General features: G+C 33.7%; 2 protein-coding genes across 4 annotated transcripts in view; both read right to left on the bottom strand.

The window, feature by feature from the left end:
- Hmgcr (HMG coenzyme A reductase) overlaps positions 1 to 22,675 on the bottom strand; it is a 39,001-nt gene extending 16,326 nt beyond the window's left edge. Inside the window, exon 1 of one of the 3 annotated variants that reach the window (XM_018454731.1) lies at positions 22,488 to 22,675. The gene's annotated coding sequence lies outside the window, so the exon portion shown is untranslated. Of the gene's footprint in view, positions 1 to 347; positions 777 to 22,487 lie in introns of those variants that run through there. The other 2 variants (XM_018454732.1, XM_018454730.1) reach the window with 2 other exon arrangements.
- A 1,371-nt stretch (positions 22,676 to 24,046) lies between these two features.
- On the bottom strand, positions 24,047 to 25,550 carry LOC108726909 (protein MEF2BNB homolog). Its single transcript, XM_018454736.1, has 2 exons — positions 25,340 to 25,550; positions 24,047 to 24,614 (listed from the first exon to the last, which is right to left on the bottom strand). The coding sequence occupies exons 1-2, from the start codon at positions 25,392 to 25,394 to the stop codon at positions 24,145 to 24,147; spliced, it is 525 nt and encodes a 174-aa protein (XP_018310238.1). The 5' UTR covers positions 25,395 to 25,550; the 3' UTR covers positions 24,047 to 24,144.
- Positions 25,551 to 25,832: the final 282 nt, after the last annotated feature.

Genomic DNA, 25,832 nt, shown 5'->3' with positions numbered 1-25,832 from the left:
AAGATTTATTCATTTAGACAAATTCTCTATTGGAAGTTTTTGATTTGATTAAGACGTTCGATTGTACAAACGTCAAAAATATATCAAAGATTTATTTAGTGAAATAGAAATTAGCGTGATGCTGCAAATACAATAGCACACTATCCATATATTAGTCGGAAAATATCAGAAAATATAGATATTTTTTACAGAAATCCAATTTAATACTGATCAATTTAATATTGAAAGACTAATGATCAATTACTTACTTTGTGTACTAAAAGCACTGAACAATAGTGTACATTGCAGTTATACAAAATAAGTAATTAATAAAGTAGAAATAATGCAGAAATCGCGCAAACACATACCTGATTTGAAACAGAGACAATTTATGGGTTTTTGATATGATATCTGTCGCTATCGCACACGTTTTGACTGCTAAGAAGACTGCTTTTGACTTGTCGAAGCAAATGTTCTTTAGCAAATCTCTCAGTTTTCCCTACGGTCCCTCGAAGATGAGATAACACGTATTGAGTACAACGTGTGTCACTATATGTTTGGACTTAATATTCGTATGGGTACGCGAACACGATGAGCAACAGTCCTCACGAATTCATTGAACGGCTCGATGCATGTAAGAAAAAAGTTGAACAATCGCGAATCAAATACCTATAGCCATCCGATGATAAGCACGTAGAGAAGCCAAGTATCGGTTTTGGTCTGCGACTTGATGCTGCAGACACGAGAGATATAAAGCTTCCCACCAAATTATGCGGCGCGCACCGACCGACTGATTTGACGTCGGCGGTCGGTCGCGGATAACTCTCACAATTGCCGCCGCGTTGCATCTCGGCCGTCTCCGCGAGTGCTCGGATACACTCGAGGTACGGAGCACGCATGCGTACACCAATCCGAATTGATTTGAATGCATTATAGCCGATATATTCACATACTTAGATTTTGATTTTATATTTAAGACTGTCTTAAGTGATATCTTAATGCTAATCGATTCTATAGTTGTTTATGACATCTTAACACTTTCACGGCGAGCATCACGCACGTATGACTTTGACTGCTAGCGATCAACACACACGCGCACACACGCACACACGCACGCACGCACACATACATATCCAATTGAGATCGTGTTATAGGGCGGTATTCATAGTCCGTTCTTATTTTAAGACCGTCTTAAGTAATGTCTTAAGATGTTTACGCGGCTCTCTGATTGGTTCATGACATCTTAAGACTGTACTTAAGGCGATTTTAAATATAAGATCCGACTATGAATACCGGACTATAGTGTATTTAGTGAGTTTCCTTCTAAGTTTTTGAATATTCTGCTATTTAAAGATTTTGAATAACTGCGAAAAATGCCCGCCGTGAAAGTGTTAAGACAGTCTTAAATATAAAAATAGACTATATACCAGCTTTTTTTCATGTAATTTGAGAATCTCCGATGATATCTGTAATGTCTGTATTCTTTTTTCATTCCATCTTTTCAATTTCCCTCATGGGAATGGAATAAAAAAACGATGTCCCGCACTACTCGAATCTCTTTATTCTTAATCTATATTTTTTGTAATTTTAATGCTTTCCCTATCCTGCTCTATTGCTAATATTCAGGTCCCTATTCTGTTAGTCCCGAAACACAATAGGTGTAGTAAACTTTAAGCCATAAGATGTTGGTCAATCACAGTCGAATTTAAGTAGAATAATCGACTGTAATTGGTTGATTTCTTAAGACTTACTTACACTCAGTAATGAGTAAGATACTTTTAAAATTTATCTAGATACGGATACAGTTACATGTACAAAAATTTATCTAAATACAGATATAGATACACATATTAAAATGTAAATAGGTACAGATATCAGATACTTTAAAAGTATCTTCAGATACATTTCAGATACTCTTAAATTAATTTTATTGTAATAATGGTAATGTGTAAAAAAATGTATTAGTTACTAAATGAATTATTTATTCATTAATTTTTGTTACATTTAGATAATTGAAAAAACTTATAGTTATCGTAAAACGATTTAGGATAAGAATTATATAATAATACGATATTATTCACCATTATTCATCATAGTTTTGCAAACTAAAAATATTTCAAAAATTGTGTTTCCAGCTTAATTATACATGCGTTAGAAATTCCACAATCTAAGATCACTGGCTGCGTTCAGCAGAAAAAGCAGTTGTGTAAAATTCTTTAATATGACTGATTTGCATTTAGATCCAGTGAGAAACTAAGAGAAAGACCAATCATGTTATAGAATTTTGCAACAGCAAAGCTGCTTTTTTCTACGGAATCAATCGACAATCACACATAAAATGGAGTTATCCTAAGGAAATGTATCTGAAAAATGCATCTGAAAATCAGTTCAGATGCTGTGTTTTTTTAACTAGATACAGATACAAATACTCGAATTTGAATGTACCTTAGATACAGGTTAGATACATAAAATGTATCTCTATACATGCATCTAGATACATGTATAGAGATACCACCCAACACTGCTTATACCTATTGTGTTTCGGAGCTTAATAACAGTGCGAGTATTATATTGTCATTGCGCCATGTCTTTATCATGCATAAAGAGTGTGCAATGACAATATAATATCGTTACACCAAGAGTTACAGAATACAAATTAGGTATGTGAACCACATAAATGTAAAACGAATGAAATATAGAGTGTCAAAAAAGGTGAGCAATCTCTCGTGAGCATGCAGATGAAAACGATCTTATAAGTTTCTGTAAATTTTTTTCTACGACGCACCATTGCCGCGTCTTTAAGATTTAAAAAGCATTAAAAAATAACTTTTATACTACTCTCCAAAAATTTATAATAATTATTTTTATATTAGGCATTTCATATTTATTAACTAATATAAAAATAATTATTATATAAATAATCATTCAAAGAAGAGAGAGGAGAGAGAGAATATAATAAGTCAAAAGACCAGTGGTGTAAGTAGAAGAATAAATAAAAAAACGCTTAAAATCGATTTAAAATAATGACCAGTCAAAAATACATAGTTACAACAATAAAACATTTTTCATTTAAATCAAAAGTACAAAACTTAATATTTGAATACTGATTGGAAAAAGAGATGGCACAACGTATACAAAACTTTTTATTTTTCTGCTGCATAATTTTATGCGTATTCTTCATAATTTCTTATCTATATACAGTATGATGCTTGTAAGTAAAATTAGATATGAAAATCTTTAGTTTCTTATGAACAATATTTATGATGTATGAATCACGCAATTTAAGAATTTAAATTTAATTTTAATTTATAATGATTGCTATAACCCACACGCACATATAAATTACAACTAAAATTAATAAATTAATGCAGTAATAAAAAGTTAACATTAGGTCATCTGCAGAATTAAAAAAGAGAAATGATTAGTATGCAAACACTTGTACGTGTGCAGCAGCACGCACAATTGTGTCTCGAAACACAAATTCTATTCAATGTTAATATCCAGCTTTAATTGCAAAAGCTCCTTTTTACCTTAATGTTTTTCAACAATTATATTTTCGATAATATAAAACAATCTCTTGCAAAAGAATAGAAAAAAAGATATGTGCACGTATACGGTCTAGCTGTTGTAAGTCATTCGATCGTTACGGATGGCAATTTCGCAATTTGCAAGCGCATGAGGAAAGTAGGAATGCAATCGAGCGATAGTGCATGCGTGCAAAACTTTTTAATTCGACGATCAAAAGGAAGAAAATTTTATACGATTAATCTGGTGTCAAGTCAAACTTGATTCTGCGATTTAAAAAAGGAGAACTATCGAATGATTAAAATCAAAAAGAGATTGACTGGAACTGGTTAAACAAAAATTATCTCAATTAAAAAAAGGAGAATTATTAAAAATGATTATTCAAAAATCAATCATTCAGAAAGATATTCCAACAGCAGACCAAAAATCTAGCGGAGAAAACACGGATTTTATTATGTCATTTAAATTGATTGTGTGCTGTACTTCGCGGTACAGTAAAATATAATGACGCTTTCGAAATAGTACAGCATTTTCTCGAAGCTATTTTAATGTCCCTTAGAATTAGATTAGAAATAAAATTCATATCGTAACATCGTGTCAAATGGAAATATTTTCGTGCGCGCGATTCCAACCGACTGATGTATTCATCTCACAGCTTTCCAATCTGTATAATCTTCGCCGACGATCGACTTCGCCTCTCTCGCGAGCCTCTCGAAAACTCTCCCTCACGCTATCACGCTTCTAGAAATTCGGCAGTTTCCTGCACTTTGTTTTGAAACAGATAATGAATTCCAGTAATTCATTATCATTCCATTATCAAATTATCGTGTGCGTCATCCCGATTTGCGTTAATCGATTGTTTACAATGAATGGAAGAGCGCTTCTTGCATGTACGATGCAATAAATTTATTTCTCTTACCATGTAGATTTCAACGTTCGGTATGTACTATTTCTCTTTTTAGACAGAGATACATGGTCAATTTATTCGGTACTTATTATGTTAGTCTATTTATAGAAAAATCAAAAAGATAATCTATCTCAATTTGAATAACACACCAGTTGCAATGTCAATATAATTAATTAACATTATTAATGCTATTATGTGTTAATAAAATGTTAAAATTAAAATTTGTATTGTGCTGCTTTCAATAATAAATGTTATGATCAGAAAGTAATTTTACTTTAACCTAATCGTGCAAAAAGAGATAAATAAAATTAAAATATGTAAAATATCTGATTCGAAATTGCTAAGCAAAAATTAGTAATTAGAAAGGTCAAAAAACTGAGTAACGTTTATTGGATCTTTAAAAATAAACTAGTTTATTATAATAAATTTAATTATCGTGTGAAATAAGGGCAATTGAGAGCAATCGCAGTTAACATTAGCGTATATCTAATATATTTATTAACATATAATGATTACATATATAAATAATTTTTACATCATTTCTTGGTTATCTATACATATACGATTCGAATATTTTGGCTTTTATTTAAGCCATCTTCAGCGCATACAACAACTAAGTTAATGAAATTTTTGAAGTCATGGATTCTTGTTGGTGGGTCTAAGATGATTCCACAATTCAAACATTGAGAATGATCTCCTTAACCAGCTGTGTAACTGTTAAGTTCAAACCACACAAGTGAAAATTTGTCGCAGAGAAAATGTGATAATATAAGATTAAAATTCATTTTTAGATTATAAAATTCGTGTAACGAATTTTAAATGGACTGAAGGACTGAAAAATAATTAAAAATTGGAAAGAAAGATACAATATATCAAAAACATGAAGTCATATCACAGATTAAACACAATAAATTTAACATTGCAAATAAAATTACATAAAATTGATAAATCTTTAACGTCATCTTATTGTCTAATAGGTTTAACTAACTGAAGAAGTCTTCTTCAGTTATTATAAATCGACTGTATTTTGATTTATTTATAGATAAAAAACTGGTTTAATTCCTTTAATGATTAACGTTATAAATGTTATAAGAAACTAGTTTATTTTTAAAGATCCGAAATAAACGTTGTTCATGCTTTTTGATCTTTCTAATAACTAAGACAAATAAAAATTTCTTGAAATAAAATAAAAATTTCAGAAAGGATATTAAGTTTTGGCGAAATTGCTAACTTTAACTGTTAATAACTTTTTAACGAATGACGAGCGATGGCTAAAACTTGTTGGAGGTCACTCAAGCTATGACCTTGACAACACATGTCAAGGTCAAGGTCATCAGGGCTGGCTCCCCTCATCAGCATAATTACCAAACATATATTTATATATGTATTATATAAGGCGAAAGGGTGCAATTTGCAAACAATTAGAATGTATGTAGGGTAACTCCGGCAAATACGCCGCGCTGGGATTTACGCCGCAGAAGTCAGAAAAAATAGAAAGAGTGGAGGTAATTTTCCCGTAACTACTCTGTTACATGCCTTTATGTTATATTAGTATTGTGTTATGATTTCAGCTTCTTACTGTTAATATTAATGAATTTATTGTGAGTTGAATCGATTTGTCACTCTAATAAGTAACGCCATCATAAGTTATAATCTACATAAAATGATTAATGTAGGACCTGTAAAAGACTTAGTGGTTATTTCGTGATACATACGTGTAGTGGAATAGTAAAGCATGTTTGTATTATTAAGCACGTTTGCATTATTTGTAAATTTTTCATGAGCCGTACATACCCCCTTTCCCCCTGTGAGTAGCCATATATCCCACCCCTATGAGACATGCGGCAAAAATACAAAGTTTCAAAAAGTTTATTTTTTAATATGAAAAACCACTAAAACGTAACGTCCTCCTTTTTTGGAAATAAAAATTCTGAAAATTCAAGATACCTACAATAATTTCTCTCGGATATTAATAATAAATAATTTTTTTTCTTTTCAAGTTACGAGCATTTCAGAATTGCAAAAGTGAATTATAGACGCGCTAAACGCGTGGTCCAACGTCCATATTTTAAAGGCTATAATATTTTACCAAGACAGAGAAAAAAGTAAACTGATGATCGTGCCGCGTCTCAGTGCGTAAAGTGCGTAATAGTGAAAAGCGAAGAGAAACCCACCGGTCGCGTCGAGCAAATATAATCGGCGATCGCTGTGCGTTTACGTGCAGTGGAAACCCGCAGCGAATCTAGCGGGCGGTCGCACCTTCTGGCTTCTTGTCTTCGCGCTGCTCCGCGTTATATCGATACCGGTGTAACGCGGTTCACTTTATTGAGAATAAAACGGTGCAGTCGGCGTTACGAGAAAGGCCCAACGCGCCTGCGACGTCTCGTAGAAATCGCTACTTCGCTTTCTAACTGATCGTTTATCGCGATACCATCAGACATTTCACGCGCTGCGAGCGAATCCACGGAAGTCTCCCACCGCCGCAAAATCAATTAATAATTCAGAGCTGAATTTCCGCCTAACAGGAGAGGGTTATCAGATTATCTAGATAATGGAGGATTCCGCAAAGAGAGAGAGAGAGAGAGAGAGAGAATTGTAATGTTTATAATGATGACGATAACTAACTAAAAGCTAAAATTGAAAAAAGTTCATTTTTTAAAAGTAACTTAATACCATTACACGTTGTTATTTGTAACAGATTAAAAAAAACAAGTAAAAATAACGAGTCAACGCGTTACAAATAATGAATTACTTTTTTCAATTAATAACGCGTAATGGTGACAAAATACTTTTCAAAAGTGACTTTCCTAACTTTTAGTTAATTATTGTTAGCGTCATAAAAATTGCAACGTCACTGCCAAATTGTTATTTTAGACAGTTTAACTTATTAACACAAAATATCTCGAGAACAATGCATTTTTGAATAAAATATTTCAAATAAAAATTGTAGAGTTTGAAGAGAGCTATCAGACAAGCTACTTATAATAAAGCCTAGATTGATTTTTCTTATTGCAGTGCCCTAGACTTAAAATCTAAATACCTCAACTGAGTCTCTTTAAATCCTACAACTTTTATTTAAAATATTTTTTTCAAAAATGCATTGTTATCGAGATAGTTTGTGTCTAACAATATGTTAAAATGGCCAAACACATTTCGGCCCAAGTCAAATACAGAATCCATAAGATCCCAAGATTTGATCGTCTAAAATACCTATTTCAAATGTAATCTTTTGACTGATAACATTAGTTTTTTTGGTAAAAGTATCGATTAGGGAACCAAGCTTTTCATGGAATTTTATCGGGACTCACAACTCTTTCAAGGGAACGTTTTATTAAAATGTAAAAGTGATAAAAAAACCGGTAAAAGTATCGATATATGTTATGAGCAATGAAATTTAGGATTTATACATAACGATCAATATCGATAATGCCTGCTTTATTAAATTATCCAAGCTTTATTGAAACATTCATTTTTACCTTGACCATAATAACCTTGACCTTGAGTGACCTCCAACAAGTTTTAGCCGTCGCTCGTCCTTCGTTAAAAAGTTATTAACAAAAAAAGTTTGAAGAAATAACTTATTTCGGCTATATATAATATCGTATTTCTCGGCTACATATAATATCTTATTTCGACTGTATATAATATGTGTGTGTGTGAGAAACTATTCTAGACTACATCCACCTACTGCATTCCACCTCCCCCATTGCCTAGAGGCGCGCGACTTTCCACGCGAACACAAGTTCACTGCTTTAGCAGAAAATTTGTTTTTAATGCGAAGAATCTGTCTGTTTAAAGCAGTAAAAATGAATGTTTCAATAAAGCTTGGATAATTTAATAAAGCAGGCATTATCGATATTGATCGTTATGTATAAATCCTAAATTTCATTGCTCATAACATATATCGATACTTTTACCGGTTTTTTTATCACTTTTACATTTTAATAAAACGTTCCCTTGAAAGAGTTGTGAGTCCCGATAAAATTCCATGAAAAGCCCTAATTTTCAAGGATAAGAAAGAAATTCCCTGAAAATTCCTAGTTTTCCAGGTTTTTTTCAAGAAATAAACACTCTGTTATCATTTGCTGCGGCCGGTTTCATTCAGCGAATCGCTAAAATTAAACTGCAACGATGAATGATGAGAATAAGAAGAAAATACGCTCCGTTTTGTGTCTCGTTTCTGGTTTGAGAGAGATCTCCGCTTCTCATAAATTGTACGCGCACGTTCTAAACAATTTACACGGTATGCGATCGTTTTCACGGTCAGAGGGCCGAAATTAACGATGAGTATATATTTTCGCCGGAAACTTTCGGCTTCGCCGAATGCGTAATAAACGTGCACGAAGCAGGAAGCCATACCAAAGTTTATGAACACAATTCATCGAAGTCGCGATGTGTTCTCGCGACGATCATCGTTCAGTCCGATCATTTGTCATTTCTCGGATGTATCATTTGAGCTATACGTGACTACAATCTCAATTGGCACCGATAACAGTACAGTTGCTCGGCCAGATCGTTATTATTTTCAGGGGGAAAGTGAAAATACCGATCTTCAACGGAGCTTTTGAATTCCAAGCATTGAAACGCCACGAATTACGTCACGCAGTTTCAGTATTCTTAAAATACACATTTGAATGTTACCATCAGTCTTTGTCCGTCTGTATACGATCAGCACGTTTTCATCATGCACTCGTAAAGTTATTGTTAACCGCTAAGTTCATTTGGTTTACGCAATTGAAGATAAAGAACATAGCGCCAGGTAAACTTAAAGATTTATTTCTTTATCCCATCAACACTACGGACAAGGACGAAAGAAAATTCAATTCAGCTTCGTGTGCCTGTTTTTTAAAGTTTGACTTGTCATTATTAAACAAAAAGAAAAAAAAGAAAGGAATGCGAAGAGGAATAAGGGATCTTGTTTAATCTAGAAATAGTCACGAAGGATGATTTTTACACCCCAGCAACAAGAAATTAAAGTTCAGTCTTGTAATACTTTCCTTTTACTGATCGAGAATTTATATTCATTTTTTTAACTTCTTAAATTTTTTAGAAAATATATCAAGTCAATCTATATATACAGGGTGAGGCATTTTAATCGCCCCAGGCGAATATCTCAAAAACTAAGAGAGATACAAGAAAAAGTTTTATATGAAAGTTGTAGGTTTTTTTGGAGGAAAGAAAATGGAAATAACGGATTTTGGATAGGGGGCATCACCAAGGTCAATCAGGTCAAGGTCAACATGAATTTTTTAAATGGAACCCCCCATTTTTTTATTGCATTCTTGTAGCACACCTCGAGAGCTTTCCAAAACACTATAACAAAATATTTTTTCATGAAGTACTTTTCGAGTTATAAGTTTATTATTATTTTTTGTTAATTATAGTGTTTTGGAAAGTTCTCGAGGTGTGCTACAAGAATATGCAATAAAAATGGGGGGGTTTCATTTAAAACATTCATGTTGACCTGACCTTGGTGATGCCCCCTATCCAAAATCCGTTATTTCCACTTTCTTTCCCCCAAGAAAACCTACAACTTTCATAAAATTTGTTCTTATATCTCTCTTAGTTTCTGAGATATTCGCCTGGGGTGATTAAAATGCCTCACCTTGTATAATATAATATACAATATGTAATTAATAACAATAACTTTTAAATAAGGTGTAAAAAAATACCTCAGGTAATTGTAGTTTATGAAAAAAAAATTGGTAACTATTCCTAAATTATAAACGCATGCGTCGTAATGTATGCATATACATGTAATGTGTATGTAAATATATGTAGCGCAACAAATACACCGAGAAAAAAATATTCGCAAGCAAATGTTATATATGTATTACATATGACATTTTCTTCAATATTTATTGGTTATAAAAAAATTTGACGCAATAATGAAATATATATTTCTATACAATATATCTTATTAATTGTAAAAAGATAAAATATAGATAATTTACATATTTAGAATAATATTTTATTTCACTGTTTTTTTTTTTTAAATAAGGATTTATTTCAATGAAATAAATATATGTCACAAAAAAATTTTTAAGTATTTCTTTCTCAGTATAGATTCATTCGACATAACGATGCCTGCGACAGAAAAATCGGAACAGCTTCATTGCAATTTAAAGTCAGTCCAACGCACATGGTGGAACGCACATTACGTGTGCAGCGCGGTTTCTCTCGCCACAGAACGCACAAGGCATACTCATTGTACGCGCTGACGAAGGAAAAATCGCTCGGGAATTCCTCGGATTGAAGTGCACAACTGAATTCATAAATGAACCCTCAAGCTGAGCCGATATTAACAATAATGAACATGAATTACCCCGAAACTATTACGAGTACGTGATGAGTATTTTGACGGAAAGAACCTTTTGCATAGAAAATAATTAACACTAAGGTTAGCTTAAACAATTGTTGGATAAGTATCGCAATCAGGAAGCAAGCAATTAGATAATGTAACAATTAACTGATATAATTTTTGGCTTTAAGGTCATAATAATTAGCCAATAGTCTTCATAAAACACGAAAATTCTTGTTACAACTTATTTGACGAATATTTTGTTCTGTACTTTTAAATGCAACTTTTTCTATTTATTATTATTTTGTTTAATCTCTCTTCATTTTCATTCATTTTTTACGCGCATTTAACATTAAAAAATCAGCTAATAAAATATGTTAACATAATTTTTAAATAGTGCTTAAAGATAATTTTTTAGGATGTTCTATAATACTTGCATTTCGCGAGACCTACATACCTATGTATTCGGTATTATTCCGTCGCCTTCATGTAAATACTTGGGGGGACTTTTTAGCTTTAGAAGTCTAATAAAAAAAGTTTCAAAAATAATTCTTAAAAATAGCTTTCTTTATTAGACAATTTTCAAAAATAAAAGACTTTTCCTTAAACATGAGATTTTTCAGTTTATGATCAATTCTTTGAGAGTTTTGTCTTTTAATTTGTACTGATGACGAAAGTTTGTTTCATCTGTCGCTTCCTGTCACTTTCTAAAGAACTATGCGGCATATATATGTGTATGTATTATATACATGCGTGCCATCCGAATTATGCGTGTATACCCTGCGTGCACAGCACAATTGAGCCGGTGAATCGCGTAATAATACAAACGCGATACTTCCAACAAAAAAAATCTCTAATTCTATTTCTATTGTCAGTGCACCCAGTTAGCAAATCGGCTCAAATCGTTGCAGTTAAAAAAAAGATCTGTTCTTTGTAGCTAAACTAGTTTAAGCTATTTAGTGTTCTTAAAATGATATAGATATATGTATATTTGAAGTTTTACGAAAGCGAGAAAAAAGGTATTGGTATAGTCCAGTAACAAAAAACCGTAATAATATACGTCTGTGCAAAAAACAGGGATCTTATTCTATGTATGTACGTAAAAAACATCAGTCTATGCAAAAAAATAGAGGTTAAGACCCCTGTTTTTACGTATATATACTGAGACCCCTATTCTTTGAATAGATTGGATATTCTTATTATGTACATAGAATAAGACCCCTGTATTTTGCATAAATGTACATATTCTTATTTCTTATTACGTACATGATTTTTTGTTACTGAAAAACATTTTTTAACGTATAAGCTTATACTTTTTTTACTTATTCGATTTCATTAAATTTGGCCCCGACCTTTCCGGACACCTGGTAGAATAAAACCTCTGTTTTTTACATAGATGTATATTCTTATTGCATATAGGTATAGAATTTAATTCTATAGTAAGTAGATGAAAAAAAAGTATAAGCTATGCCTCATTAAAAAGTTATAAACGTTCAAAAATTCTTATCAATATAATAGTTATAATAAATATTCAAAAATTCTTTCTTCTGCAAGAATACAGGTTTTCATTCGAACTAATGACTATCAAACTCTTTCAATATTCCTACCATGGGCGTGTCATGGAATTTTTTTCGGAGGGGGGAGGGGTCTATCAATCCAAGGATGTATCATGCGTCAAACGAAACGAGGACCAAAAAAAAGAGGGCAATTTTGCTATATTATACTGAAAAGAACGTCAGTGTACCAATTTTATTGTTGTGACATTTACAACAGTTTTTAACGTTAATGAATTCCATTTGGATTCATATTCTTACAGTCTTTTAATATCTCCTCGTACCTCATTTTCAATCCAAGGATGTATCATGCGTCAAACGAAACGAGGACCAAAAAAAAGAGGGGAATTTTGCTATATTATACTGAAAAGAACGTCAGTGTACCAATTTTATTGTTGTGACATTTACAACAGTTTTTAACATTAATGAATTCCATTTGGATTCATATTCTTACAGTCTTTTAATGTCTCCTCGTACCTCATTTTGAAGAGAAAAAATGTTACGTTTTGTACATCAAATAACTTTTATTTATTTTTTTAAAGACTTTTTTTTAAAGAAGGCCAATACAATTACTACAAGCAAAATGTTTAATTCTTGAATATTGTTATTGTATGCTCGAACTAACAAAAGTATTAAAAATTACGTATATGGTCTTATAACGAAAAGAAAAAAATATTTTACATAGCAGCAAAAAATTCACACAAAATCAAAAGTAAAGTTGCATATTTTTTACAATTAAAAATGAAAGAAAGAAATTTGAGTACATCGCTAATTGGCCAATTCGAAACAAAATATTCTCATTAGTAAAGCCGTGAAAAATTATTAGTCACCGACCGATGTGAGTGGATGTGTATTGTGTATTATTGGGATGCGCACTAACGGGACTCTCTCAAAATTAAATAATTAATACAAAATTTCAGGAGAGGTTTGAATCAAAATCCCTCCTAGATGCGCCTATAATTCCTACTATATTAGAAAAAGGAGTAAATACAAATATATAACATCAAATAAAGGACTTGGAAAACGAGCCAGATATTTATACTAAATAATAATATTAACAAGATTTATTATTAAACATTACCAAACGTTTCAAGTGGTAAATATATTTTGAATACATTTCCAAAGCTGGTTTTCTATTTCCATCATATTATCAATTGTTTTGCGTACAGTAGGAATATTCGAAAGAGTTCGACAGTCATTAGTTCGACGAATAAAAGTCTACATTCTTGCAGAAAAAAGAATTTTCAAACGTTCATTATGACTATTATAAAAATTGATGAAAACTTTTGAACATTTGTAACTTTTCAATAAAACATTTTCATAACACATTTATATAATCTTTTTTCATCTACTCGATTAACATATTGTTTGACTCCGACCTTTCGACCTATACGTAAAAACAAGAATCTTACTCTATATACACAATAACAACCAGAGTTGAGAACGTTTATAAAAATAATAGTTATTGTTATTTTTTTTAATGTAAAAAATTTAATGTTGTCGTTATCGTTACAGCTAAAAAAGAAATAATGATCGTTACTAAAAAGAATACGGATAATCCCTGATAGATATTTGTGCAGTTTGACTGAACACTTAGTCAGTTACTATCTAGTATTATTGATTTCTCTTTAAAATACAAAAATACTGCGTGACAACTGAGCAATGTTTTATATATATATATATATCACTTGTAAAGTTTTATAGTTAAAATGTGTGAAAGTCGCGAACGTGTACAAATATATGAGCGAAGAAAAAAAATTGAAATTGTGTTTATAGAATTTGTAGCAATTCTATCACAAAGATTTCAAGAGAGGTTAGAGAACAAGGAATAATAGATTTCTAATACCAAAAACTGTATGCACTGCACAAATTGCACAGCTGTTTCTTATTGAAATCTATTACTTGTGCTTTATTTCCTGTTACTATAATACTATTGCCTGTGCTTTTCATTGTGTTTAAACACTTATATGCTTCTTAGATAATGCAAGAGAATAATGATAGTAATAGAAAAATAATACAAGAATATCCTATTAAAAGCCACGCATTCAAGTATACACGGTTTCTGATAAGCTGTTCTTATATTATTTCTATCGTTATCGCTATTCCCTCGCATTGTGCAAGGGGCATTACTCGTGTATATACTTTACACTACATAGTTTTGTTTGTCTATTTATTGTCCTCTTACTGCTCAGTAATTGAATTCAGATTTTGTTACTTTTTCACTGTGCAGTAACTGTGAGAAAAGCATTACATCTTGATTGATATCGTAAAGAGTTTTGCTGTTCAGTTACTAGACAAAGTCAGTACGATTGTCCAGTAACCAATAAAAAACTGTAATAAATTTCTACCAGATAATAACGATGTAAACGACATTACAAGTTATTTTCCAATTCTGACTCTACGCAAAACGGAAATCTTATTACATACGTAAAAACGGAGGTCTTACTCTCGAAAAATAAGTATACGAAAATACTACGGTAAAATATTCGAATAGTTTTAAAATTTTTAAATATAGTGAATTGTAGCAAAGTTATAAATTTCAAGCTTTCAAGCTACCAATATGTAACATATACGTAAATGATTAATATAGAATTTTTGAAAAAAGAAGAATATAAACTTTTGATACATCAAGCAATGAGAACTTATTCGTACTGATAAATACGCTAATATGATATGCTGATATTTCCATCAAATTAATCTAATATCACATACCATTTTCTGAAATCATTATACATTATACAGTTAAGTAAATTTATAATCTTTACGCACCTTTAGTGTGACAAAATTACAAAACAGTAAAATCCATTCTTACAACTATCCATGGTAGTGGTGAGCTCAATAATGGCCGTCGGAAAAAGAGAAAATCGTTCCATAGCATCATTATCGGCTGTTTGCGCATGCGTTTCAAAAACTTTATACAGATTATCTTAAATTCGAACGTAACTGTGTGCTCAATTTCAACTTTTAAAATTTTCCAAAGATCACGTGGGTTTGGTTGTGTCGGAGAAGCAGCTATGAGAGTGAAGCTGGCAGCCAGACTTAGCAGCCAGAACGCTCCAACCAGGGCCGAATAGGGTACTGGGACCCAGAAATTAAAAATTAATAAAACGCATTGAAAACCTATTAAAAGTCAGTCACACATTTCAGGTGGCGCAAAAATAGTTAAAATAAGTAAGATTTAAAATAATCTGTCAGGGGGGGGTAATCATTATTGACAAAAAAATTAATTAACATTCAAATACTTACTATTCAGCAGCCCGCAATCGAACGCAAACCCGTAACGACTTGAAAAAAATCACACATACTCTACGAGACGAATACAAAACGATGACATCGCGATCTAACCGGTTAAGGACCTCGTTGTTTATTAAAAAAATTAAATAACATTTATTAACAATCTAGCAGCCAGACCAAACGCAAACTAGTAGCGACTTGAAAAAAATCACACATACTCTACGAGACGAGTACAAAACGATGACACCCCGATCTAATCGGTTAAGGACCCCGTTGTTTATAAAAAAAATTAAATAACATTTATTAACGACTTAGCAGCCAGACCAAACGCAAACTCGTAGCGACTTGAAAAAAATCACACATACTCTACGAGATGAGTACAAAACGATGACATCGCGATCTAACCGGTTAAAGACCTCGTTGTTAATTAAAAAAATTAAATAACATTTATTAACAATCTAGCAGCCAGACCAAACGCAAACTAGTAGCGACTTGAAAAAAATTACACATACTCTATGAGACGAGTACAAAACGATGACACCCCGATCTAACCGGTTAAGGACCCCATTGTTTATAAAAAAAATTAAATAACATTTATTAACAACTTAGCAGCCAGACCAAACGCAAACTCGTAGCGACTTGAAAAAAATCACACATACTCTACGAGACGAGTACAAAACGATGACACCCCGATCTAACCGGTTAAGGACCCCATTGTGTATAAAAAAAATTAAATAACATTTATTAACAACTTAGCAGCCAGACCAAACGCAAACTCGTAGCGACTTGAAAAAAATCACACATACTCTACGAGATGAGTACAAAACGATGACACCCCGATCTAACCGGTTAAGGACCCCATTGTTTATAAAAAAAATTAAATAACATTTATTTACAACTTAGCAGCTAGAACAAACGCAAACTCGTAGCGACTTGAAAAAAATCACACATACTCTACGAGACGAGTACAAAACGATGACACCCCGATCTCAACGGTTAAGGACCCCATTGTTTATAAAAAAAATTAAATAACATTTATTAACAACTTAGCAGCCAGACCAAACGCAAACTCGTAGCGACTTGAAAAAAATCACACATACTCTACGAGATGAGTACAAAACGATGACATCGCGATCTAACCGGTTAAAGACCTCGTTGTTAATTAAAAAAATTAAATAACATTTATTAACAATCTAGCAGCCAGACCAAACGCAAACTAGTAGCGACTTGAAAAAAATTACACATACTCTACGAGATGAGTACAAAACGATGACATCGCGATCTAACCGGTTAAAGACCTCGTTGTTAATTAAAAAAATTAAATAACATTTATTAACAATCTAGCAGCCAGACCAAACGCAAACTAGTAGCGACTTGAAAAAAAATACACATACTCTATGAGACGAGTACAAAACGATGACACCCCGATCTAACCGGTTAAGGACCCCATTGTTTATAAAAAAAATTAAATAACATTTATTAACAACTTAGCAGCCAGACCAAACGCAAACTCGTAGCGACTTGAAAAAAATCACACATACTCTACGAGACGAGTACAAAACGATGACACCCCGATCTCAACGGTTAAGGACCCCATTGTTTATAAAAAAAATTAAATAACATTTATTAACAACTTAGCAGCCAGACCAAACGCAAACTCGTAGCGACTTGAAAAAAATCACACATACTCTACGAGATGAGTACAAAACGATGACACCCCGATCTAACCGGTTAAGGACCCCATTGTTTATAAAAAAAATTAAATAACATTTATTAACAACTTAGTAGCCAGACCAAACGCAAACTAGTAGCGACTTGAAAAAAATCACACATACTCTACGAGACGAGTACAAAACGATGACACCCCGATCTCACCGGTTAAGGACCCCATTGTTTATAAAAAAAATTAAATAACATTTATTAACAACTTAGCAGCCAGACCAAACGCAAACTCGTAGCGACTTGAAAAAAATCACACATACTCTACGAGATGAGTACAAAACGATGACATCGCGATCTAACCGGTTAAAGACCTCGTTGTTAATTAAAAAAATTAAATAACATTTATTAACAATCTAGCAGCCAGACCAAACGCAAACTAGTAGCGACTTGAAAAAAATTACACATACTCTACGAGATGAGTACAAAACGATGACATCGCGATCTAACCGGTTAAAGACCTCGTTGTTAATTAAAAAAATTAAATAACATTTATTAACAATCTAGCAGCCAGACCAAACGCAAACTAGTAGCGACTTGAAAAAAATCACACATACTCTACGAGACGAGTACAAAACGATGACACCCCGATCTAACCGGTTAAGGACCCCGTTATTTATAAAAAAAATTAAATAACATTTATTAACAACTTAGCAGCCAGACCAAACGCAAACTAGTAGCGACTTGAAAAAAATCACACATACTCTACGAGACGAGTACAAAACGATGACACCCCGATCTAATCGGTTAAGGACCCCGTTGTTTATAAAAAAAATTAAATAACATTTATTAACGACTTAGCAGCCAGACCAAACGCAAACTCGTAGCGACTTGAAAAAAATCACACATACTCTACGAGATGAGTACAAAACGATGACATCGCGATCTAACCGGTTAAAGACCTCGTTGTTAATTAAAAAAATTAAATAACATTTATTAACAATCTAGCAGCCAGACCAAACGCAAACTAGTAGCGACTTGAAAAAAATTACACATACTCTACGAGATGAGTACAAAACGATGACATCGCGATCTAACCGGTTAAAGACCTCGTTGTTAATTAAAAAAATTAAATAACATTTATTAACAATCTAGCAGCCAGACCAAACGCAAACTAGTAGCGACTTGAAAAAAATTACACATACTCTATGAGACGAGTACAAAACGATGACACCCCGATCTAACCGGTTAAGGACCCCATTGTTTATAAAAAAAATTAAATAATATTTATTAACAACTTAGCAGCCAGACCAAACGCAAACTCGTAGCGACTTGAAAAAAATCACACATACTCTACGAGACGAGTACAAAACGATGACACCCCGATCTAACCGGTTAAGGACCCCGTTATTTATAAAAAAAATTAAATAACATTTATTAACAACTTAGTAGCCAGACCAAACGCAAACTAGTAGCGACTTGAAAAAAATCACACATACTCTACGAGACGAGTACAAAACGATGACACCCCGATCTCACCGGTTAAGGACCCCATTGTTTATAAAAAAAATTAAATAACATTTATTAACAACTTAGCAGCCAGACCAAACGCAAACTCGTAGCGACTTGAAAAAAATCACACATACTCTACGAGATGAGTACAAAACGATGACATCGCGATCTAACCGGTTAAAGACCTCGTTGTTAATTAAAAAAATTAAATAACATTTATTAACAATCTAGCAGCCAGACCAAACGCAAACTAGTAGCGACTTGAAAAAAATTACACATACTCTACGAGATGAGTACAAAACGATGACATCGCGATCTAACCGGTTAAAGACCTCGTTGTTAATTAAAAAAATTAAATAACATTTATTAACAATCTAGCAGCCAGACCAAACGCAAACTAGTAGCGACTTGAAAAAAATCACACATACTCTACGAGATGAGTACAAAACGATGACATCGCGATCTAACCGGTTAAAGACCTCGTTGTTAATTAAAAAAATTAAATAACATTTATTAACAATCTAGCAGCCAGACCAAACGCAAACTAGTAGCGACTTGAAAAAAATTACACATACTCTACGAGACGAGTACAAAACGATGACACCCCGATCTAACCGGTTAAGGACCCCGTTATTTATAAAAAAAATTAAATAACATTTATTAACAACTTAGTAGCCAGACCAAACGCAAACTAGTAGCGACTTGAAAAAAATCACACATACTCTACGAGACGAGTACAAAACGATGACACCCCGATCTCACCGGTTAAGGACCCCATTGTTTATAAAAAAAATTAAATAACATTTATTAACAACTTAGCAGCCAGACCAAACGCAAACTCGTAGCGACTTGAAAAAAATCACACATACTCTACGAGATGAGTACAAAACGATGACACCCCGATCTAACCGGTTAAGGACCCCATTGTTTATAAAAAAAATTAAATAACATTTATTAACAACTTAGCAGCCAGACCAAACGCAAACTCGTAGCGACTTGAAAAAAATCACACATACTCTACGAGACGAGTACAAAACGATGACACCCCGATCTCACCGGTTAAGGACCCCATTGTTTATAAAAAAAATTAAATAACATTTATTAACAACTTAGCAGCCAGACCAAACGCAAACTCGTAGCGACTTGAAAAAAATCACACATACTCTACGAGATGAGTACAAAACGATGACATCGCGATCTAACCGGTTAAAGACCTCGTTGTTAATTAAAAAAATTAAATAACATTTATTAACAATCTAGCAGCCAGACCAAACGCAAACTAGTAGCGACTTGAAAAAAATTACACATACTCTACGAGATGAGTACAAAACGATGACATCGCGATCTAACCGGTTAAAGACCTCGTTGTTAATTAAAAAAATTAAATAACATTTATTAACAATCTAGCAGCCAGACCAAACGCAAACTAGTAGCGACTTGAAAAAAAATACACATACTCTATGAGACGAGTACAAAACGATGACACCCCGATCTAACCGGTTAAGGACCCCATTGTTTATAAAAAAAATTAAATAACATTTATTTACAACTTAGCAGCTAGAACAAACGCAAACTCGTAGCGACTTGAAAAAAATCACACATACTCTACGAGACGAGTACAAAACGATGACACCCCGATCTCAACGGTTAAGGACCCCATTGTTTATAAAAAAAAATTAAATAACATTTATTTACAACTTAGCAGCCAGACCAAACGCAAACTCGTAGCGACTTGAAAAAAATCACACATACTCTACGAGATGAGTACAAAACGATGACATCGCGATCTAACCGGTTAAAGACCTCGTTGTTAATTAAAAAAATTAAATAACATTTATTAACAATCTAGCAGCCAGACCAAACGCAAACTAGTAGCGACTTGAAAAAAATTACACATACTCTACGAGACGAGTACAAAACGATGACACCCCGATCTAACCGGTTAAGGACCCCATTGTTTATAAAAAAAATTAAATAACATTTATTAACAACTTAGCAGCCAGACCAAACGCAAACTCGTAGCGACTTGAAAAAATCACACATACTCTACGAGATGAGTACAAAACGATGACACCCCGATCTAACCGGTTAAGGACCCCATTGTTTATAAAAAAAATTAAATAACATTTATTTACAACTTAGCAGCTAGAACAAACGCAAACTCGTAGCGACTTGAAAAAAATCACACATACTCTACGAGACGAGTACAAAACGATGACACCCCGATCTCAACGGTTAAGGACCCCATTGTTTATAAAAAAAAATTAAATAACATTTATTTACAACTTAGCAGCTAGAACAAACGCAAACTCGTAGCGACTTGAAAAAAATCACACATACTCTACGAGACGAGTACAAAACGATGACACCCCGATCTCAACGGTTAAGGACCTCGTTGTTTATTATTAATTTTTTTTATTAACAATGGGATCCTTAACCGGTTAGATCGCGATGTCATCGTTTTGTACTCGTCTCGTAGAGTATGTGTGATTTTTTTCAAGTCGCTACGAGTTTGCGTTTGGTCTGGCTGCTAAGTTGTTAATAAATGTTATTTAATTTTTTTTATAAACAATGGGGTCCTTAACCGGTTAGATCGGGGTGTCATCGTTTTGTACTCGTCTCATAGAGTATGTGTAATTTTTTTCAAGTCGCTACTAGTTTGCGTTTGGTCTGGCTGCTAGATTGTTAATAAATGTTATTTAATTTTTTTAATTAACAACGAGGTCTTTAACCGGTTAGATCGCGATGTCATCGTTTTGTACTCATCTCGTAGAGTATGTGTGATTTTTTTCAAGTCGCTACGAGTTTGCGTTTGGTCTGGCTGCTAAGTCGTTAATAAATGTTATTTAATTTTTTTTATAAACAACGGGGTCCTTAACCGATTAGATCGGGGTGTCATCGTTTTGTACTCGTCTCGTAGAGTATGTGTGATTTTTTTCAAGTCGCTACTAGTTTGCGTTTGGTCTGGCTGCTAGATTGTTAATAAATGTTATTTAATTTTTTTAATAAACAACGAGGTCCTTAACCGGTTAGATCGCGATGTCATCGTTTTGTATTCGTCTCGTAGAGTATGTGTGATTTTTTTCAAGTCGTTACGGGTTTGCGTTCGATTGCGGGCTGCTGAATAGTAAGTATTTGAATGTTAATTAATTTTTTTGTCAATAATGGTTACCCCCCCCTGACAGATTATTTTAAATCTTACTTATTTTAACTATTTTTGCGCCACCTGAAATGTGTGACTGACTTTTAATAGGTTTTCAATGCGTTTTATTAATTTTTAATTTCTGGGCCCCAGTACCCTATTCGGCCCTGGTTGGAGCGTTCTGGCTGCTAAGTCTGGCTGCCAGCTTCACTCTCATAAGTCCATCGTTCGATTCCATATCGTCAATCCTAAATTTTTTATAGAAGGGAGAGTGAAACTGGTAGAAGAGAGGGTACGTGTGACACATCGTTACCGAGACTGTCAATTAAATTGTCAAAGCTGAAAAATCCGTTCGTCGATCGATTAGCTGATTGATAAATGCATTCTGCATCGGCCTGTGCGAAGACTGCGTTATTACAAGCACGTGCGATAAATATATACCCAAGTATTTTACATCGAGCGTTGTACAATCTGCCTACAAATAACCTATACGAGTAGAGACGGCAAACAATGGGTCTGTTTTTTGTACGTGGTTGAACTAGTGTACACTTTTGGAAGTTAAAGTGAGATAGGTATACTATATACAGTATATATTTAATATTTGGCGAAAGCGAGAGAGTTCTAGTGCAGTCTATATAGAGTAGGAATAAAAAACAGACGTAACGATTGACTTACGTTACTGATACGCCGGGATGATATCACCAAGGAGATGCCGTCTGCTGCGAGTTGACGCCACCCCTCCGGTGCTCCCCTTTAATCAACTCTCATATTCCCGGCATCTGATCACGTTGTTGCACGGTTGTAAGTTGTACCCATACCGCACCGCATGCGGTTCAATGCAGCTTATGCCATATTACGTAGACCAATTGTGTCCGAAGTGTGAACTAGAGACACTATAATAAGAGATTGGCATATATGGGCTAATTTTTGATTGGCTGGATATGGAATGGCAGAAGCCAATCAAAAGTCGTGCTGGTAATAGATGATAGTACAGTCCGAATTCTGATTGGCTTCTGCTTTCCTACTTTTTCTGCTTTTCCATCCTAGTTGCGAACGCGTTCTATGAGACTGCCTTCCCCATGGAGAAAGGAGAAAGAAACCACGAAATGGAATATTGACAGAAAAGAGATAGGACGAGGGTATCCTCATCCCGAAGGCAGCCTGACTTATCGTCCTGTGAACGCCATTTTCTATCCAACTAGAACTTATGCCACAGTCTCTTATCATAGTGTCTCTAGTGTGAACCTTTTCATCACGACATCTACACGACATTTCAGAAACGCATTTCGTCACGTATTGATCGTGACATCCTTACCGCCAGAATTAGGTCGGTACATCTCTAGCCCGCGTTTTCTGACGAAAATATCTATACGCCAGAATACGCCCGACTCGCAGACTCCTGTATCGTTTCACGAAAGATATTAACATATATTTGTCATTATGGTGATTACAGAGATATATGGTAGCCAGTGACGTCGATAACTGGCACTATGGAAATTTAATTTTTAAAATGCTTGTAAAAAATAAATCCTATTTTCGTTTAACATAACATTTTGAATGATACAAATAACCAATAACAGCAAAAACACTATTTTATATGATTTTTATGAAATATATAGTCTTATTATGTTATATCATAATTCCAATTAATAATGATAATTTATTATTATTCATTAGTATATATGTTTGTAAAATATACTTGTTATACGCTTACGATAATAAAAATTCTACGTAACAAGACAAATTATTCGCTGGACAAACTTTTTTTTGCCTGCGTTTTTATCCGCAAATGCATTCCTAGCAAAAAGTAAAAAGTATCATTTTACCATATGTATATAAATATATGCAATATTATTCATGAAATCAATATACGCTCTTTAAAAAAAATGCATAAAATCTCTTCTGTCCAATTTAAAAGTAAAATAAAATTACCGAGGCACATTCGACATTAATTTGAAAAATGACATTCTACAAAAACGTTCTGCAATTATATTAAAGAAAAATTGTAATGCTGTTATCAGTAATGCCGTTAAAAATGCAGTATTAACTCAAATCATAATTAAAAATGTACATTTATATCCAAGTACAACATAAAAAGACTCAATAAAAATTAACATAAATTTTTAATATAAAACTAGACGCACACCAGACGCTTACGATAGCGGATAAAATAATGATACTTGTGAGGACAGAGCAAGGGTAGAAATATTTATGCTAATCATGTTTATTACAGCAATAACATTATATATGCAGCGTTGCAATCTACATGTACAAAATTCGCAAATGAGCGAGCTATTATCACAGAAAATCGAGCGTTCTTTCCTCCATCTTTCTAATTGTGGGTGGTGGTAGATCGTTGTATATCGCTCGAGTGACGGGCATGATTCATCATCGATTCCACGCGATTCGCAGTCTCCCGTACCACGTCCGATATTTCGTCCGGTAGATGATCCAGCGTCGGGATATGCGCCGACAGTCTCTTATAAACAGAGTCCCTGCTGCCGTCCTTTTTATGTCGCCTTTGCTCCTCATACTTGAGCTGCTGCTTGAAGAATATGGCGTTCTTGATGAACTCTAGGGTATTCTCGAAGCTCTTTCCGGCACCCTGCATGGTTCGGATGGCGCTGACCGCGTACTCCACATCATAGCATCTGCCTAGCAATTGTTGTTGTAGCACCAGTACCTCTACTCGTTTATCTACCATTGGCGGCAGCGCTTTTCTCACGTGCTCCTGCAGCCTGTAAAATGCGAGCGATGGCTCGTTTGCGACGATGTGCATGTTCTCCGATATGCGTTCCGTTGCTACAACAACGAGATTTCATTAGGTTAATCAATATTTATGTTCTGTTACATTTCATATATCAATGTTAACATATACATACTGATCCCTATTTCTTATATAAAAGCTAATCGGCATAGAACTATCTAGTCTGTAAGTCGACTTATGGATATCAAGCAAATATTCAAAATGATATAAATTAACGTTCAATTCACAATTCAAAATGTAGAATTGTAAATAATTTTAAATTTATATTTATAAAAATTGACCAACCACACAATCGAATTCTGTCAATCATAGAGACCATAAGATTATAATGTAAACAACAGCAACATGTTGATTTCTTTATTGCTTTCCTCTTATTGCTTAAGTTCTTTTCTGTATAGCTGATTCTACAATGAGTCGGTAGTCAGTAGTTCTAAGTCTTATCGGTGAATCAGTGGAGTTGGCCAAGTCAACTTGTACGTCTAAGACTACCGATTTTCTTAAGACTGACCAAATTCGACTTTATTCCTTCCTATTAATCGAGCTAAACGACTCGCTGTACAATTAACAACTAGTAGATGCAAAAAATAATAGTCATCTATTTAGGTTAAAACTGGTTAAGACTTAAGATTTCCGACTACCGACTCATTGTAGAAAACAGCGTAAGTCATATAGCTCTTATAACAACAACCACTTCTTACAACTATGCTTACGCAATTGTAGAACAGACTTAAAAAAGTACCGAGACGCTAACATTATTAACCTTTCTTAACTTTCATTTCCAACTCCTGATCAGGTTGATACACTTTCGCAGCCATCGTTTGGAATATCACATCAGGCCGAAATATCGTGATTTTAAATGCCACTTTGATGTCAATTCGACATGTTAAAATGTAAACAGTAGTTCCTAATTACGCAATCCTTGACGTAATAACGAAACTTATCAGGTTCGTCGCATCGTGGAATTGTTCCTTAAAGCTGGTTCTACATTAGTCGCATCGCAGCGTCGCAAGCGTTGCGGTCTAATCAACGACTGCGTTCAGCAGACTCAACAGTTTTGCAACCGTTTTATGATTGTCTGCTGAGATAGGACCATTCTTCTAGATCTAAAAGTATGATCCAATTAGCGCGAAGGAAACTTCCAACAGTTGCAAAATAAACGTTCTGCTGAACGCAGCAACGTCAAGCTAGCTCGACTCTAATTGAACTGCAACGCTTGCGACACGCTTGCGACGCTGCGATGCGATCAATGGCTG

Source organism: Mycetomoellerius zeteki, unplaced genomic scaffold (assembly GCF_001594055.1).
Source record: "Mycetomoellerius zeteki isolate Tzet28-1 unplaced genomic scaffold, Tzet1.0 scaffold45, whole genome shotgun sequence".
Taxonomy (NCBI): domain Eukaryota; kingdom Metazoa; phylum Arthropoda; class Insecta; order Hymenoptera; family Formicidae; genus Mycetomoellerius; species Mycetomoellerius zeteki.
Note: the sequence above shows the minus strand (reverse complement) of the source record. Positions and strands in the feature narration are given on the sequence as shown.

What these genes read in the sequence shown, in the direction of transcription:
- LOC108726909 (XM_018454736.1), bottom strand. Translation starts at nt 25,394, where the DNA reads ATGGCTGCGAAAGTGTATCAACCTGATCAGGAGTTGGAAATGAAAGTT. An exon ending in GGAAATGAAAGTTAAGAAAG is followed by an intron (nt 24,615 to 25,339) that starts GTTAATAATGTT and finishes TCGTTGTTGTAG; the next exon opens with CAACGGAACGCATATCGGAG.